Below are 18,993 nucleotides of genomic sequence, written 5' to 3' on the forward strand. Positions count from 1 at the left end.
ATTGTGAAGCAATTATACTCCAATTAAAAAAAAAAGAAAAAAAATTCAATGAGAGGGCAACCACATTAGCATTAATGAATCAGTCACATTGGCCGCACAGTCTGTGAGAGGCAGGTGACAATCTACCAGTAGCCACAGATTTTGTCCTAACTCTGTGACGTTTCCCATCCCAGGTCTCACCCTGACTGCCTGGGCCAAAGGGTCATGATTGAAGGACTGACAGAAAAGAAGTTGATGAAATTTGCTTTTCAAAGGGGATGAATCTGGGGCCAGAAGTACCACCACTACAGGCCACGTCTTCAAATATGAAAAAAGGTATAGATATCAGATTAACCCTTGCACATCGTATACCTCACATAGGTATGTGAAAACACGCTGGATCCTGTAGTGTGTTTGCAGTTTCGGGCAAAGAACCCAGTGTGGAGGACATGGACCCGGGAGAGCGCAGGTCCAGGCTCTGCCACCGACCCACTGGCATTTGTCAAGTTATCGAACTTTTCTGCACCTCAATTTCTTTGTCTGTAAAACGGGGCTCAAAAGAGTATTGACCTCATGGGATTTTTGCAGAGATGAAGTGAATTAACGTACCAAAGTGCTCCTGTTACAAAACACTGCAGAGGTGTTGGCCAATATTGTGCACAATCTCTGCAATGGACCAGCTACAGAGTGTTTTTCTGTTCTCCCTTCTGCCACCAGAGTCAACACAGCCCTTTCCCATCCCTGCAGGTTTCCGCAGACCCAGTGAACAGCCAATATCCACTTCTTCCCCTTCTCCCTCCACCAGCTCCCTCAGCCTCGGTTCGTTCCAGCGCTGACCACGCAGCATCGCAGTTCAGAACAGAACCGTGGGGAAGAGAAGGCGAGGTCTGTCTAGCCCCTCCCCCTCAGCCTTATTCCCTCCCTGGTCCCGGGCTCTCGGATGAGTAGATGAGCGGGAACGGAAGACAGAGCAGAAACCGAGGGAGAAGGGGTCCCGGCTCCACTGCTCTGCGTCCCCTCCCTCTTTGTGCGACCCTTACCTACCTTCTCCTCTTATTCTGCATGTGGACGGTCTCCCTCACCCAAGGCGCTCCAGCCTGGGCCTGGAGCCTGGCGGTTCTCAGTTCCTCTGAGAGCTGCAGGAGAGATAGACATCTGCATTTGCAAGTGGAAACTCCTCTGCTCATGGAAATGCTGATATCACGGTGGGAAGGGCCTTGCCACTGACAGGAGACCAGGAGCCTAACCTTTTATTCTGTGTTATCTATTGCATAACAGTAGGAACTCCAAATAGCCCACTACTAACAGAGGAACCTTTAAGACACAGAAGGTTAAGGTATTAAATAGTCCTGGATATAGAAGCAACATCCAGAAAAAAGAACCTAACTAAAAATTCCTGATGCGGAACCTGGCGAGCCAGGCCACTGAAGCAGTCTGGGGCTCAATTAACCCTGTTTGACTCTTCGCCAGTCAAATCAAAGAAATGTAAGGTGGTCAGAGGTCAGGCAATTTCCATCCAACAAACCAGGCAAAGAGTTAAGTTACTGAATCGTACACTATCAACAGGCAAATTGTATGGCATATGGACCATGCATCGATAAAGCTATTGTTTTCTTACGTTAATTGATATAGAGTTGTAGCCTCGTAATTTGTGTTTAACCATACAAACTATGATTCTTACGTTTTGGCTGCTGAATATATTATATCAGACTTCATTATAATTTTTCTTTTAAGAGACCTTTAGCAGTACATCGAGAAAATTCTTAAATAGGCACAGTCAAATTTTTATTTACTTTTTAGTTGAAACATTTCAAGTATCTGCTCCCTTCAACTATAGCCCTTAACTTTTCACAAGCAGAGCTTATGCAGAAGTTTTCTCAATAAGATACCAGGAAGGCAAATTGCTTTCCTACACGTGCATTTTTAAAACTAATTCATGAATTTATCTATTTTTGGCTGTGTTGTGTCTTCGCTGCTGTGCGTGGACTTCCTCTAGTTGCAGTGTGCAGGCTTCTTGTTGCAGAGCACAGGCTCTAAGCGCTGCAGGCTTCAGTAGTTGTGGCACGTGGGCTCAGTTGCTGTGGCTCGTGGGCTCTAGAGCTCAGGCTCAGTGGTTGTGGCGCACGGGCTTAGTTGCTCCGCGGCATGTGGGATCTTCCCGGACCAGGGCTTGAACCTGTGTCCCCTGTATTGGCAGGCGGATTCTTAACCACTGCGCCACCGGGGAAGTCCCTAGACATGCATTTTTAATTTGAAGCAAATTGGGAGCTGGAACTCGTGTGATCTTGCTGTTACCAGACTCATTTCATTGGCTGAGGACTGAGCTAAAGCAAGATGAAGTCCTGGCAGAAGGAGGCCAGAGGGCCGAAGTGGACGGTAAGATGGTGAGGAGGTGGCCAGCGTGGGTGACGGGTCAGGCCTGCATTTCGTGTCTCCGCGGATCTAAGTAGGTGACTTAATCCTTCTTAGGCTTACGTCTCCGTTTCACCGTTAAACTGCCACAGAACAAGCCCCCACCTCACAATTTTTTAAATGAGAAAATCCAGGTGGAGCCTTCAGCACAGCTCTGGAATACAGTGTGTTATGAACAAATCAGTACAATATAAAGAATTCATCCCAGCGCACCCTGAGGACATCATGTTACAAAAAGACATATCCTGCACGATGCCACTTATATGAAGTACCGAGAGTAGCCAGATTCAGAGAAGCAGAAAGGATGGGCTGCCAGGGGCTGGGGGAGGGGGGAGAGGGAATAGGGAGTTAGTATCTAACGGGGACAGTTTCAGTGTGAGAAGATGAGAAAGTTCTGGAGATGGATGGTGGTGACAGGTGCACAACAGTGTGAATGTGCTTAATGCCGCTGAACTGCACACTGAAAAATGGCTAAGATAGATACACTACTATGTGTAAAATAGATGACAAAGACCTACTCACAGCACAGGGAACTATAGTCAGTATCTTGTAATAACCTATAATGGTAAAGAGTCTGGAAAAGAATATATATACATATATATAACTGACCAAATCTCCTTGCTGTACACCTGAAACTAACACAACATTGTTAATCAACTATATCCCAATATATAAAAATTTATCTAAAGCGTACATATACATATATATGCAACTGAATCACTTTGCTGTACACCTGAAACTAACACATTGTAAATCAACTATACATCAATTTATAAGGTGGCTAAAGTGATAAATTTTATATTATGTATATTTTAGTGCAAAAAAAATCATCAAAGACTTTTCTGCCTCTTTAATTTGAAATTTAATACACGTTGGGTCTCCAGGAGCTAAAAAGATGTGTTTTTTTAGGTGATAAGAGCTCCTCCTTTTTTTTCTGTTGCTGATGGTGATTGTGGCCCAGACACTGGCAAATGTGAATTCCGATACGTCGTTTATGTTTGACAAAACCGACAGTGGGCCTGGCAGGCGAGTTCAGACAAATCTGTTACTGAGAAGGTCCTTCATGAAGAGCTGAAGAGAGAGAAGCTCGATCAGGAAGGAACACAAGCGGCGGTGGTGGGAGAAGAAGGGCTGCAGCTGTGATAAGAGGTCACCCAGGTATCTCCCTGCTGCAGGCCAGCCCCTCAGGGTGTTTTTCTTAATTCTGGGAATCTCTAGGAAACAGTCTTTGTTTTCAGTATAGGAAGCCAGTCCAGGCTCAGATAACATTAAGCAGAGAAGGTGCTCCAGGAAGAAGCTCCAAAGCGCATTCCCTGCGCAGATGAATGCACGGTGTAGAATAGAGTAAATACCAGGTCCTCGGAAAGAATCTGACCCCAGGCTGCTCCATGACGGTCGGGAATGTTAAATAATGCACATAAAGTGCACTATCATTCCCACGGTTGGTGAATACATGAATTGACGTTGTCTGCATAGAGGGTTATTTTTCCTTCTCATCAACGGATTGGCCTTTTCTTTAATTCTGCTTCTTACAATTTGTCTGTCCAGGGGCAGGCTGGAGTCCTGGAGTCTAGCTCGGTGATGAAAACAGTGGTCCCAGGGCGCCACCTACTGGCAAGATTCCTACAAGGGCTCGGCGGCAGGGGCTGTCCTGGCGGTAGCAGCAACGCTTCTCTAAGATCCGAGCTTGTAGGTTGTGTTCTGACACCTTTTAAAAATGTGTAGTTATGGCAGGGACACAACTTGACCCGAACTAAACCTGTGGTAAGAGCTGGGTTTAAAAGAGGCTAGTTTCATTTTCCCTTAGGAGGTTTTTATTTTATTTTTTTTTAATTTTATTGAAGTGTAGTTGATTTACAATGCTGTGCGTTTCTGCTGTACAGCAAAGTGACTCAGTTACACACACACACATATATAATATATATATATATATACTCTTTTTCATATTCTTTTCCATTATGGTTTATCACAGGATATTGAATATAGTTCCCTGTGCTATACAGTAGGACCTTATTATTTATCCATTCTCTACATAATAGTTTGCATCTGCTAATCTGAAACACCCAATCCTTCCCTCCCTACCTGGTCCCCTGAGAGGCTTTCAAATGCCATCCTTCCTTGGATTGGGACTTTGGGATTAGCAGATGCAAACCATTATGTAGAGAATGGATAAACAACAAGGTCCTACTGTAGAGCACAGGGAACTATATTCAATATCCTGTGATAAACCATAATGGAAAAGAATATAAAAAAGAATGTGTACATATAACTGAATCACTTCGCTGTACAGCAGAAATTAACACAACATTGTAAATCAACTATACTTCAATAAAATAGATTTTAAAAATAAAATAAATGCCATCCCTCCTAAGAAAATATTGCCTTTTAAATATCATATTTGGTACGTACAAAAATTATGTTATTAAGTATAATACCATGAGGGGACTTCCCTGGTGGTCCAGTGGTTAAGACTCCGTGCTTCCGATACAGGGGGCACGGGTTCGATCCCTGGTCGGGGAACTAAGATCCCACATGCCTCACGGCACGGCCAAAAAATTAATTAATTAATTAATTTTTTTAAAATAATAATACAGTGAGGAACGCCTGTGGACCCATTACACCATCCAACCCCTAAAACTTCAAATATCATGTGAAAATGAATAAATAGTAGTAACTGTATATTCACAGCTCCGTGTAATATCATGAGTGAATCTTAGCATAATGTTGGTTGGTTGTTTTGTTTTTTTTTTTAATGAAAGTAGGCTCTGGAAGTCTACACAGTGTATGACACCTTTTTTTTGTAAAGCTCATGAACATCGGCTGTTCTTCACACAGTCTGGGGGCAGGAGTCATGGAGCCTTTCAAAAATATGACAGAGGAATTAGCCGTCACCATAGGAGAAATACACACAGGCACAAACAAAACGTCTGACATGGTTTCAGTAGGTTCGTGACTCCAGTTAAGTCTCACCCTAAATCTACCATGTGAACAATTCCATAACGAACATCTCTATAGTAGAAATTTTATTTCCATTCATAAAATATATCACTAAATAGCTGAAAAAGTTACATATTATTTTAAAACATAGATTTAAAAAATCATATTAGCTTCTCCTTAGCAAAATGCTTTTGTCTTCTGTATTTACAAGAATATACTATACTTCAGGTACACAATTTTCACTCAAGCCAGACTGGGAAGGCCTGTGGATGTAGGTAGATGCTCCGATAAAGTTAATTATCAGCTCTTCTTGCCTTGTGCAAAGAATGACTGGATTTTACAAAAGTCCCTTTGGAAACAAGAGTAAATACAGAGAGCTTCTAGAGAAAAGTCCAGCAAAGCAGCAGTTGAGAATATATTTTCATTTAGTGATGAAATTAATCTTGTTTTGGTAATCTACAGCCTGTTTAAGGTAGGCGGGGGGATGATGTCCTTAAAGACTAAATTGTTTCTCTAGGAATCGTCAATGTGAGCCCGTGGAGAGGGTAGCCCTGAGTCCACCTCTCTGCTGTAAGGTCGCCTGTTTTGGTAAACAGAAGGACGTTCCGAAACATGGCCATCCATGTTCTGATACATCTGCATGTGGGAAAGAGACAGGACACTCATTACCATCTGATGAAGACTTACGTGTCACATGCCTACATGACAATTGTTACTTTTCTTATGCATAGATCTTAGAGGATAGTCTACATACGAATTGACAAAGCAAATTTCATCCTTTTATTAATGGAGAAGTCAAGTCATAGTCAAATATTTCATTTCCTTATTGTTTCTTCTTTTAGACGTAAACTCTCAATCTAGAAATCCTGAGGCCATGCAGAAAAACCATAAAGGAGAAAGGCCATTTATATAGAGAATGCATAAACAACAAGGCCCTACTGTACAGCACAGGGGACTGTATTCCATACCCTGTGATAAACCATCATGGAGGAGAATGTATAGATATGTATACCTGAATCACTTTGCTATACAGCAGAAACGAACCCAACATTGTAAATCAACTATACTTCGATAAAATAAATTTTAAGAAACTCAGAGAAAGGCCACAAAAAAGATCTGTTCTTTATGCAGTAAATACAGAGAATTGATTTCACTTGGGTTTTCCCTTGGGAGTTTAGTGACTTGAAAAATTTTTGTCCAAAATGAAAACAGCTCTACTTTTTTGTTTCATTATAGAGTTAATACACATTCATATAGATAAAATAAGCAATATAGAAAGATATATATATATAAAAAAAACTGAAGCCACCATTATAGCTAGCTTGCTGTTCACACACAATTTTGTGTCGGGAGGCTTGGACTGTAGGTTCTGTTGTAGAACCTTGTTTTGAATTACAAATATGTTGCTCCTATGTTACATGTGTTACATCTTTTCACTATTTACTACACACGGGCATGTCCCATTTTTTAACGGCAGCCTAGGGTTCCATAGTACTGATGTACCATAGTTAAACTTTTGATGAGTTGGTTGTATCACATAAACTGAAAAGTGCACACATGACCTTGTCTCTCTTTGGAATAAACGAGGGAAGTGGAATTGCTGGACCAGAGAGGACGCACTTTTGAATTGTGAGTCACATCAGCAGCCTACCCTGCAGAAGGGTTTACTTATTCCTACTCCTATCTTCTGGGTCCGGGAAAGCTCTTCTCCAGAGCCTTACCAGGGCTCCAGGGCCCGAGATGTGGAAGACGGTTCATACCCACTTTTGAAATTCTCTTTCTTTTTTTTTTTAAATTTTATTTATTTATTTTTGGCTGCGTTCGGTCTTTGTTGCTGCACGCAGGCTTTCTCTAGTTGCTGCGAGGGGAGGCTACTCTTCCTTGCGGTGCTCGGGCTTCTCATTACAGTGGTTTCTCTTGTTGTGGAGCATGGGCTCTAGGCACGTGGGCTTCAGTAGTTGTGACATGTGGGCTCAGTAGTTGTGGCTCGCAGGCTCTAGAGCACAGGCTCAGTAGTTGTGGCACAGGGGCTTAGTTGCTCCGCGGCATGTGGGATCTTCCCGGACCAGAGCTCAAACCCGTGTACCCTGCATTGGCAGGCAGATTCTTAACCACTGTGCCACCAGGGAAGCCCGAAATTCTCTTTCTTAAAGGAGCTTGATAATCCTTGCCATTTTGTCTTTTCTATTGTCATGAATTCTTTTTGTTTCTCTCTTTTCCATTTTGTTAGGTTGATCATGCTTTCTAGGGTCCCTTTTTTCTTCTCTGCTGCATCTGAGATTATGTATTATATTTCTCCTTCACCAGTGGTTATACTTACATATTTAACACCCATTTTACTCTTGTATTTATTTAACAGTGTGGCTGCTCCCACCACAGAGCTCCTGCAGAATCTATACCTCTCCCACCCTTTTAGGAAAGCACTTTGCCTCGTTCTTTCAAAGAAGCCTCTGTTTTGGGTTTTCCCTCTTCAGTCTTAACTGCTTTCATTTTCTCGGGGATTTTCCATATTTTCTGGTCCACAAAGATCTCCTTCTTGCTTTCAGAGGCCATTATGGCCTCAGTTCTATCTTTTTTTTTTTAAATAAATTTATTTATTTTTGGCTGCATTGGGTCTTTGTTGCTGCACACAGGCTTTCTCTAATTGCAGAGAGCGGGGGCTACTCTTTGCTGCAGTGCGTGGGCTTCTCATTGCGGTGGCTTCTCTTGTTGCAGAGCATGGACTCTAGGGCGTGTGGGCTTCAGTAGTTGTGGCTCGTGGGCTCAGTAGTTGTGGCTCGCGGGCTCAGTAGTTGTGGCTCGCAGGCTCTAGAGCGCAGACTCAGTAGTTGTAGCGCACAGGTTTAGCTGCTCCGCGGCATGTGGGATCTTCTGGGACAAGGGCTTGACCCCGTGTCCCCTGCATTGGCAGGTGGATTCTTAACCACTGCACCACCAGGGAAGCCCCAGTTCTATCTTTAAAATGTATATATTTCCCATAATTTATAGGGGCTGATAGGAGAAGAGAGATGGCGTGAGTTCAGGGGCCTTTCTGGAAGCAGAAGGCATGCCTGTCCCTCCCTCATACCACTGCCACTTCATCATCCCTTCACCCCGTCTGCTCACCTCTCCGGCTGCAGTCACCTCCTAACCGGTGTCCTTCTTTGTTTCTGTTGCTGTTGCCGTCCGAGGCACACAGGATCCCAGTTCCCCAACCAGCGATGAAACCCAGGCCCTGGTAGTGAAAGTGCTGACTCCTGACCCCTGGACCGCCAGGGAACTACCCTAACTGGTGTCCTTACTTCCGCTCTTTTGCCTTTGTTTTCCTGAACGTACTTTTATGCATCCTTTCCTTCCCTCCATCCAGAACTATTTGCTTAGTACCCCCTAAGATCATGTAGCTCAGCAACACATTTTACAGCTGAGAGAACTCAGCACGATGCCACAGCTGCGTATACCACGGCGAACAAAACAGATGTGGTCACGAACCTACTCTCACGTTGACATTCATTCATTTATTTAATAGCCAGTTACTGTCTCCGGACAATGGGGTGACATCAGGTGATGTAAAGACGAGAGCACGTCATCCTAGCCCTCATGGATCACATCTAGTGAGGAGGCAGACAGACCCACAAAGCAAAACTCTCACACAGCATGACTTGAGTTTCATGGAGAGGGATAGACAAAGTGTTAGGGGATTCAGAAGAAGGAACCTGAAATCGGAAGTTAGGGGAGAATTTGGAGAGCGGAAACTATTTGATCAGGCTCTTTTTTTAATGATCGAGGTATAATCGACATGTTGTTACACTTGAAATTAGTTTCAAGCGTACATCACAGTGATTCGCATTTGTATCGATTGCAAAAGAATCACCCCAAGAATCTAGTTAACATCCGTCACCATCCACAGTGATCTGGGTCTTTATCAAAGACAGATATTGAAGCACGTCTGTCCATTCTAAAAATCTCATTGGTTCATCAGTGTCTGAATAATGCCTTAGCATGTTATTCAGTGAGCTCCCTGCTCTCACTCCGTACCATCAGGGTTGGGTTAGATCTAAAGTGATAACCTGAAATTTCTAGATGTGTTTCCCTCCCCGTCTCACTTGTTCTCCAAGAGCCATCTTCCTTCCTGGTCTGTGATGAAGTCGAGACAGAGATTCTACAAAAACCATTCACGTGGGTGCAAGGAAAGATTGCGCCAGGAATGCCGGCCTGTTTTCCCACCCAAGAGACCGGACATGACGTGTTAGATGTGAAGAGAAGAGACGGAGGGGCATGGGCCTGCCCACTGTGGGCGGAGCTGCCTGGCATCGAGGTGCAGGATGTGCCTGTCTCGAAGGTGGCCAGCCAAGCGGCAAGTGGGGACTGAATCCCAGTGTCTGCTTGCCAGGCTTCTGGACTGAGCCCACAGCACCTGCAGGAGCAAGGGGCTCCTCCTGGGGTGCTCATCTCACCCAAGGGGTCCCATCCTCTAACTTAGCTAAAGGTGTTTCAGCTTGCTCTCAGCGCCTTTGATACAGGGAGGGAAAGGAACCTTCCATCGCGAGGGCCAGGGAGTGGAGGAGACTGGGGAAAACGTGGAGGATGGTCCTGGAGCACAGATGCCCTCAGCTGAATCCTCATCCACGGGGGTCTTGCAATTCAGCCATCCCTGATACCTCTGAGGCCCCTCGAACAGAGGGAAGCGGGTTGGGACGTCCTGTGGGTGTGGGGACGTGAGAGGGGAACTCTGGCCAGGTCAAGGTCGTCCTGAACAAAGCCAAGGGCACCTCAGCAGCCGTGGACCCTCCATGCTGGTCACACCAGCTCTGCAGTCTTGTTTTCCTCCACCTGCCCCCACTCACCCTATCCTTTAGTTACAACCCATTATTTTCCATTCTACTTTCTCAGCTCTGAACCTTTATTTATATTACTCACCCAGCCTGGAGCACCCTGCTCACCCCCATCCCCCAGAGAGCAGCCAAAAGCTACTCAGTCTTCACGGCTCAGCTCAAATAACGCGGCCGCGGAGCCACACCCAACTGCCCAGCAAGTAAAAATTACTCATTACTTGTTTTTCTCTAAAACTCTGCTTTCGGTTTATTTTACAGTGTCCTTAACTGTTTACAAGTCATCCGCTCTGTAGCCTGTGAGTCCCCTGGGGGCTTTCCATCTCTCCTTTTTGTCCTAATTCCCCGACAATACTGAATTTCCATATGTGATTAAAAACAAAATCATAACAGGAGGAGAAGACACGTACCACCCTCACAGGTCTCTGGAAAGACTACAGAACTGAAAATGGACTCCTCATAATGTAGAAAAAGAGGACGGAGGATCCATTTAAAGACTCAGATTCATATTTAACTAACATTTATCACCTGCTAAGTGTTCCCCAGGTGCTAAGTCTTTTCACATACATCACCTTATTTACTCCTTACAAATCCACAAAGATTTGTTAATCCCATATTTCAGATAAGGAAACTGAGACCACCCCTCCCCCAAAGATTAAGTGACTGAATTAACTCATATCGGAAGCAAACAACGGAGCCAAGATTTGAACCGAGGTATTGGGGGTTCCAGGTTCCTTTGTTCATTTGGACTAGGGGATGGTTCCTCTAACTCCATCAGGCGGTACTGTTAAGGGTGAGAATCAGCAAAGTAATTCCCAGTTCCCAAAGCTCAAAGGTCATCTAGCTTAGCAACCCATTTTACAGGTAAGAAAACTAAGGCCCAGTGCTGGTATTAAGCTCTCAGGACTCCAGGTCGATGCTCTTTCCACTCTATTACATGATTGAGTTGTATGATTATTCCACACAAAACCTTCATGCTGAATTAGGTAAAGTCAGTGGCTTCTGGAGGTCAGGGATTACATTTTATTTATTTGTTTGGTCCTCTGCACTGGTCACTTAAAAGCATTTAATTTCTTAATCAGTTGGCTAAAATCTTCAGGAAACGTTTTTCTTTTTTACTTTCCCCCTAAAAACACTTATCCGTAAGTATATCTAACCCCATACAACTTTTTTTTTTTTTTTCAGGACAAGAGCAGCTTTACTTTTCTGAATGCTTTTCTTAATCTAATTATATTGAAGGATGGGTGGCCCTTTGTTCTGAGTTTAGGATTATGAGTTTGACCCCATACAACTTTTAAAGAGCAACCTAGACCAGTTGTGATGAGGAAGGCAACTTGGTACCTTTGGCACTTAGGAAATCAGCAATGAGTGTTCTGAGTTACAGAGTTCTTTCCTTCCTAATGATACTTTATAAGATGCTGTGCTGCTACCTACCGCTTCTTCCGCATCTGCCAGCTGACATCCTAAAAATGAAGTCAGGTTAGGAAAGGACGGCCGTTTCCTTGAGTCAAAAGCCCAGCAGGATTGCATTATAAAGTATCTGTGAAGACAACAGGAGAAGAAGCAAGATAGGAAATCTGAATGAAGCAAAATGGGTCACTTTCCACTTAAGGAAGCCCCATTTATTGCTGTGGAGATAGTTGTTTATGGCATGTTCGTCCTGAGGCAAGTACTAGCTTAGATTTTGAACTCATATGAGAAAGGACAAATTAGATGATGCATTTTGACAAATACAGTGTGGACCGGAATTCAGGAGAAGGGTCCCTCAAGTAAAGGAACTGAAACCCAGAAAACATTCAGTTATGTTCAGAAATCCCCGAAACCAAAAGGAAGAGTTTTCTTTCCTTTCCTTTTCTTTTCCTTTCTTTGCTTTGCTTTGCTTTCCTTTTCTTAAGAGGAATCATGGGAACTTCATACTAAAGAGTTTTACTTTTTTTCTCATTGGTTTGGAGCTAGACAGGCTGTAAATTTCCGATATCAGCCGCTTTACGGTCTGACTTAAACTTACATTTCTTCCGTGGCATAGAATGGCTGATCCATTTTAAATCCACTCTGGATGAGTTTGTAGAAGTTAGCATCAGCTGGAATCCCGGGGTAGGGATTGACACCTGAGAAAAACAAGAGGGCCTGTAACCATCCACTCACCCTTCAGTTGTTTATTAGTCACTCAATTGGCAAACACGATGGATCGTGGCTCCCTGGGCCAGCACTGTGGGGTGCTGGGCAGGAGAAGCCACGTTCTGGCAGGCAGGACAGACCAACGGACACCAGCACGTAAAAAGAAAGGGGCTCAGGCTGCAACAGAAGTAAGACTAGGCGGGCTCTGGGTCATGGCATTTCTTCCACCCTTTGACTTAGGAGCGGGGGAGGAGTGCAGAGGGGGCACAGTGCAGAAGCCCGGGGCTCAGGGAACTGCAAGTCTTACCAAGCGAGAATATTTCCCAGAGTAATATTCCGTATGACCAGACATCGCTCTTAATTGTGTAGATTCCCTCAAACAAGCTTTCAGGAGCCATCCACTTCACAGGCAGACGGGCCTGTGTCAAATCCAAGCGGAGATCAATGGTGAATTTTCCACGTACAAACATTCCTTCTTTTCTGTTAGCTAGGTGATGACTTTTATTCTCTCCCTAAGGCCACACTTAACGCTTCCTTGAGAAAATCGTATTCCTCAAGTGGGCTTTTTTTCACTTTCAAATTAATATTGTAACACAGTGGCCTTAAACAAACAAACTTTATTTCTTTAAAACTCAGGCTTGCACTTGGCATTGGTAAGTTTCACAGTAGACACTCGCTTCCTGCTGCGTAGCCAGGCACTGCCCCAGAGGTAAGTGGAGTACTTTGTTAAGGCATTTCTTGGAAGAATTTTAGTGGAAATGCCATCCACAAGAATGTGATGGGAGGAGCATTATGTCATCGCTTCCAGAAATGACACCAGGCGGGTTTCTGTGGTTTTAGTAATTCTCAGTAGCGTGAAAGGGGAGTTTTGAATTAGTACAGCCTCAGGTTAGAATCAAGACACGGGGACGGAGAGGTTCCTGGGGCTGAGCATTTTGTAGTATTTTCTTTTTCAGGGATTGAGAGCCCTTAACGGTGCACATTTAATCTGCCAAGTAAAATCAAAGCTCAAGAAAGATACCCTGTTTTAAACCCTATTCAAAAGGATGAGCTGGGAGAATCAAGCAGGCTAGTCTGGTTAATTTGATGAATTAAAGGGATTAATTGTGGTTCCAAATGGAATTCCCTTTCCTGCTTAAGAAACCACCAGCTAGTAGGGTAGAAACTTCATAGCCATTATTAGTTCATCCTATTTAAGACCGCAGCTACAATGAGGGAAGTGCAGATCCAAAATCAGCTGTGTGTCTGATTCTAGCGGGAACACAGTTTAATTTGATTTGCAACATGTATTGGACAACGGAATCTGGTTGGTTTATTCCCATAAACGCTCTGCGGCAAGTGAATACTCCTCATGGGAAATGCTGTATCATCACGCTCGTGCACAGATGTGGGGCTCAGACCACTCATGTTCTAACCCATGTGCTGTGTCATCACGAGCAAGTGACTTTTCTGTGCCTCAGTTTCCTCAACCACAAACGGGTACTTTGAGGACCAAATGAGTCAATACACGTCAAGCACTTAGAATAGCGCTTAGCACGTGGTAAGCACAATACCAGCATTTGTTATTATTATTACTTCACAAGTAGGGGCAATAAAGCAGAGAGAAATCACAAAAATGAACAGCCAGAAAGAACAGGGGCTTAAATCCAGGCAATGTCATTCTCAAAAACCATACCCTTTCAACTATACACAATCTTATCATCTAGTATTTTTAGTAGTTCTCTTATAAGTGACACATGTGTCCTTAGGTTTTTTTAACAAGTAGATTCAGTGATGTTTTAGGTCTCCCTGTGTAACAGTAAGAGGATGACAAATATTCATTAACTAACATTTGATTTAAATACTGTGCCTTTTTAAAATGTATATTTAATATTTAATTTACATGTTGTATTTTTAAAATGCTGTCTTGTAACAATTACCTATTCCCATAATGAAAGCATAACTCAATAGTCACTTTATAGATGAAGGAACTGAAATGAGTTTTAAGTAATGAGATTTTTTTTTTAAGATGTGGATTGCACTCAAAGCCCCCTAATTGCTAGGTGTGATGCTATTTTGCTCAACTTTTATTACAGATGGAATATTTCCGTGAAGCTGCAGAAAAACCTTTGAAGCCCAAGAAAGCAAACTGCTGGGAGGAAGTTTTCTGAGGTTAACATAAATCACAAATGCACTACAGTGAGTGCAGATGTTTAGATTAGTGATGACAAAAACACACAATAACAGGATAAAACTACATGAGAAGAAGCAGCCTTACATTGCCTCTGATCACGTAGTTGGAATCGCTCATGATGTCCCGAGCCAGTCCAAAATCACCGATCTTCACCACCTTCCCGTGGGTCACAAGGACATTCCTGGCTGCCAGGTCTCTGTGAACACACTAGAAGGAACAAACTGGGAGTGTTATTTACCGTGATGTCTATTATCACAGAGTACAATCTTTCTTCTCATTTCAAGTTCAGTAGGAGTTACAGATGACAGAACCGTCGTTCCTCGAGCCGTTGGTGCTGCTTAGGGAACATTCCCAGAGGCCAAAGGGGCCGGGTTCTGAGAAAGCAGGTCAACCCTAGCAAGCTGCATATCTTGCTATAAATAAGAGACACAGCAGCAGGGCCTCTAACGGGGTTTTCAGAGCACTCTTCTGTGGGGTGGAGACAGTGTCTTTTCTGATGGGAAAATACCTTTGGCAATAAAATGGCATAATATCAAAAAAAGAGGGAAAGTACTAGAAGTTTGGGAAGGTTGACTAAGGTGGAATTAGAAAGAGTTCCTGAATTGAGAGATGACGTGACTTTAATTCGAGTGGTTTGGCAAGAAAATTAACTCCACGGAGGAAGATTTTAAAAGAAACAGGGATTTCCCTGGTGGCTCAGTGGTCAAGAATCTGCCTGCCAATGCAGGGGACATGGGTTCAAGCCCTGGTCCGGGAAGATCCCACATGCCGCGGAACAACTAAGCCTGTGCGCCACAACTACTGAGCCTGTGCTCTAGAGCCTGTGAGCCACAGCTACTGAGCCCGTGGGCCACAACTACTGAAGCCCGTGCGCCCTAGAGCCCGTGCTCCACAATGAGAAGCCACTGCAATGAGAAGCCCGCACACCGCACACTGCAACGAAGAGTAGCCCCCCCTTAACGCAATTAGAGAACGGGGATGGCCTAAAGGGAAAATGGGAGGGAGTTCCAAGAAACCAGATATACTTCAAAACATTCTTATTATCACAAGCCCAGGGGGAGAAAAGGCAGTGCCCCTTGACCTCCAATCGTGAGTAGTTTGAGTATTTACTTAACAACAGGCAGCAACCGGGCTGGACCACCGAGGCAGATGCCTTCAATGTCTGTAAAGAAACTGGTGTCAGTGCTACTGTAGACGCAGAGGTGAGAGAGGAGACACACTCCAATGGCCGGCAGGGAACACGAGGAGAGGAAAGTGCCCGGGGACTGGGGTGGGGAAGGATTCTGAGACAGTGATTCTTTTCACTGTTGAGCAAGGACGAGGACGCCCAACTCTGGAAAAGAAAAGTAAAGACGGCAGCTCTTTCTCTTCGGTCCCAGGTGCTTCGGTATCTGTGGCCCCGGTGCAGACGTGGCCAAGTCCAAGAACCACAGCATAAACAGCCAGTCCCCAAAATGGCCCGGAAACGGCATCAAGAAACCCCGATCACAACTATCTCTTAAGGGGGCGGACCCCGAGTTCCCTAAGAACATGCCCTTTGCCGAGAGGCACAACAAGAAGGGCCAACAACGCCAGGCCCGCGCGTGCACTGCTGAGGATATCAAGGCTCTCGGAAAGCCCAGGGAGGCCAAACCCAAGGTCCCAGAGGGAGCAGCCGCAAGCTCAGTCAGCTGGCCTACATCGCGCGCCCCAAGCTCAGGAAACGTTCCCGCATCGCCAAGGGCCTCGGGTTCTGCCAGCCAAAGTCCCAGGCCAAGGCTCAAACCAAGGCCAAGGCTGCAGCTGCAGCTGCGGCTCCAGCTCCGGCTCCGGCTCAGGCTCCCAAAGATACCTAGGCCCTCACAAAGGCTCCAGAGTAGAGGCCTTTATCTGCCAATGTGGGAACAGAAGGACTGGTGTGACCCCTGGGCTGCTGTCTGCGTGGGGCTGGTGTCCTCCTGTGCTATTGGAACAAATAAACCTGAGGCAGGATCTGTCAGTAAAAAGGAAGAAACAAAGGAAGGAAGGAAGGGAGGGAGGGAGGGAGGGAAAGGAAGGAAGGAAGGAAGGAAGGAAGGAAGAAAGAAAGAAAGAGAAAGAAAGAGAGAAAGAGAGAAAGAAAGAAAAGAAAGAAAGAGAAAGAAAGGAAGGAAGGAGGAAAGAAAGAAAGAAAGAGAAAGAAAAGATAGAGAGAAAGAAAGGAAGAAAGAAGAGAGGGAGGAAGGAAGGAAGGAAGGAAGAAAGGGAGAGAGAAAGAAAAGACAGCAACATGTACTTTCAATATCCATGAGTAAAAAAAACCTTGGGATTCTAACTGGGATTGTGAGAAATATACAGGTTAATCTGGTGAGAACTGACTTTTCTTTTAAACGGTGAATCTCTCCCATATGAACAAAACAGAACTCATTTATTCAGGTCTTCCTTTTTGCCCTTTAATCAAGTTTCACAGGATTCTTCATGAAAGAAATATATCTTACGTGTTTCTTGTTTATCTTAACCTGTTTCATAGTTTGGTTGCTCTCGTGAATAGAGTTTTTTTCTTGTTCTTCAAAGCTATTGATTTATTTCGCATTAATCTTTTTCTTAAAACTGGGATATAATTGATGTAATACATTATATTGGAGACTGTACATTTTTAAAGAAAAAAAATACATCTGAAATTATTCTGTCCAAATTCAGGGAGAAAGAGAAGAGAGGAGGCCAAGAGAGGGCAGTGGAGGAGAGAGAGGAAGAGACTAGGAGACCAAAGGGAAAAGGAGAGGAAAAAGTTTGGGAAATAAAGAGAAGTAGTGGAAGGGAAGAAAACGAGGACAGAAAGTAGCCAGACGAATGGCTGAAATCGGTTCACAGGCAGCAGACGCCTGAAATGTCAGAGAAGAGCAGAACTGAAAGAATATTATAGAAAGAGTGCAAAACTGGGGTAGAGTCCACGGTGTGAGGGGTCCCTGAGGTCTTCACATCACAGCCCCAATGGACCTGGGATTAGCAGACCCACAAGGCTGCTGCCAGCCCACAGCAAACTCTCAAAAGAGACACCGGTGCTTTGGGCGGCTGGCTTGGCCTGAAGAGCACCCGGGATCTGAGCCTCCGCTCACCCCCTGGGTCAAATGTAGGACACAGTCTAAACAACCTGAAGTGACTGTCCGACAGGGCTACACCTGGTTTTGAGGAGAGATTCCTGAGGACTTCCTATCTGGAAGCTTCAGGGACGTTGGACCGTCTGGGAGGGCTGTGATAACCGTCATTTAATAAGGGATCCCTGACCCTTATACTGTAATTAGCCAAGAGCCCATGTAACATCCTAGGTGATTCCAACTGTGAACGGGAGAGAAAGACAGACCTTAGGAGGTGCAAGTTAAAATAAACAAGAAAAAAAGAAAACCCCACATCTCTTCTTCAAAATTATCTTCTTCTTGTTGGTACTGTGAGTTTCGTTTTTAAAAGGAGCTTACCGACTTAAATTCCAGAAATTCCATTCCTTTGGCCACTTGATATGCAAAGCAAAGAAGATCTTCAAAGGTAAGTACATTCAAGTCCTCTTCTTCCTCCAGCCTTTTTTGGTTTTCGTATTCAATTTCATCTGTAAAATACAACTGGTCCTCATTTTTGCCAAAATGCAAAGAAGTTGCCTTATGGAAGGGGGAGGGGCAAGATAGGGGGAGGGGATTTCGAGGTACAAACTATTATGTATAAAATAAGCTACAAGGATATATTGCACAACACAGGGAATATAGCTGATATTCGGTAATGACTATAAATGGAGTAGAACCTTTAAAATTGTGAATCACCATATAGTACACCTGTAACTTATATAATATTGTACGTCGGCTACACTTCAATTAAAAAAAAGAAAAGAAGTTGTCTTATAAATCTCTGTGAGCACCTCATGTACAAATGGAACGATTACATCATCTTCCTGGCGGCACCAGGGCTAAGCTATTTATGCAGAGAACTGTGCAGCCCAGGAAGGGTCACCTAAAGATTCTCTTTGGTTAGAGGAGTGAATTCTCCAGCTCTCTGGGGATAAGTCAGGGGTTTCTTTTGCACTAGGTAGTTTTGTCACACTGGGGAAAGAATTACCAATTATCTACTACATTTTATGAACTGTTTGTGCACTTAATGTTGTTTTTTTTTTTTAAGGGGAATGAAACTCCTCATTGTGTGTGTGACACCACTAAAGTTTTTTTTTTTTATAATAAATTTATTTATTTATTTATGGCTGCATTGGGTCTTCATTGCTGCGCGCGGGCTTTCTCTAGTTGTGGCGAGCGGGGACTACTCTTCGTTGCGGTGCGCGGGCTTCTCATTGCGGTGGCTTCTCTTGTTGCGGAGCACGGGCTCTAGGCGCTTCAGTAGTTGTGGCACGCAGGCTCAGCAGTTGTGGCTCGTGGGCTCTAGAGCGCAGCATCAGTAGTTGTGGTGCACGGGCTTAGTTGCTCCGCGGCATGTGGGATCTTCCCAGACCAGGGATCGAACAGTGTCCCCTGCATTGGCAGGTGGATTCTTAACCACTGTGCCACCAGGGAAGTCCTTAATGTTCTTCTAGTTAATCCTTTCTCTTTTTTTTGCCGCACTGTGTGGCTTGTG

The 18,993-nt window shown here is 44.3% G+C and overlaps 1 protein-coding gene and 1 pseudogene across 1 annotated transcript in view; one reads left to right on the forward strand and one right to left on the reverse strand.

The window, feature by feature from the left end:
• Positions 1–5,215: 5,215 nt before the first annotated feature.
• The window catches only part of FLT3 (fms related receptor tyrosine kinase 3), a 75,639-nt gene continuing 61,861 nt past the window's right edge, over positions 5,216–18,993 (reverse strand). Inside the window, exons 19-24 of the mRNA XM_019936424.3 lie at positions 17,859–17,986; positions 14,512–14,634; positions 12,562–12,673; positions 12,145–12,244; positions 11,571–11,676; positions 5,216–5,964 (exon numbers count right to left, since the gene is read on the reverse strand). Coding sequence (XP_019791983.1) covers positions 5,842–5,964; positions 11,571–11,676; positions 12,145–12,244; positions 12,562–12,673; positions 14,512–14,634; positions 17,859–17,986 — 692 coding nt within the window. The 3' untranslated portion in view covers positions 5,216–5,841. The remainder of the gene's footprint in view (positions 5,965–11,570; positions 11,677–12,144; positions 12,245–12,561; positions 12,674–14,511; positions 14,635–17,858; positions 17,987–18,993) is intronic.
• Positions 15,422–16,286, forward strand: LOC117308870 (large ribosomal subunit protein eL29 pseudogene; annotated as a pseudogene).

The sequence above is a fragment of the Tursiops truncatus genome, chromosome 18, assembly GCF_011762595.2.
Source record: "Tursiops truncatus isolate mTurTru1 chromosome 18, mTurTru1.mat.Y, whole genome shotgun sequence".
Lineage (NCBI taxonomy): Eukaryota > Metazoa > Chordata > Mammalia > Artiodactyla > Delphinidae > Tursiops > Tursiops truncatus.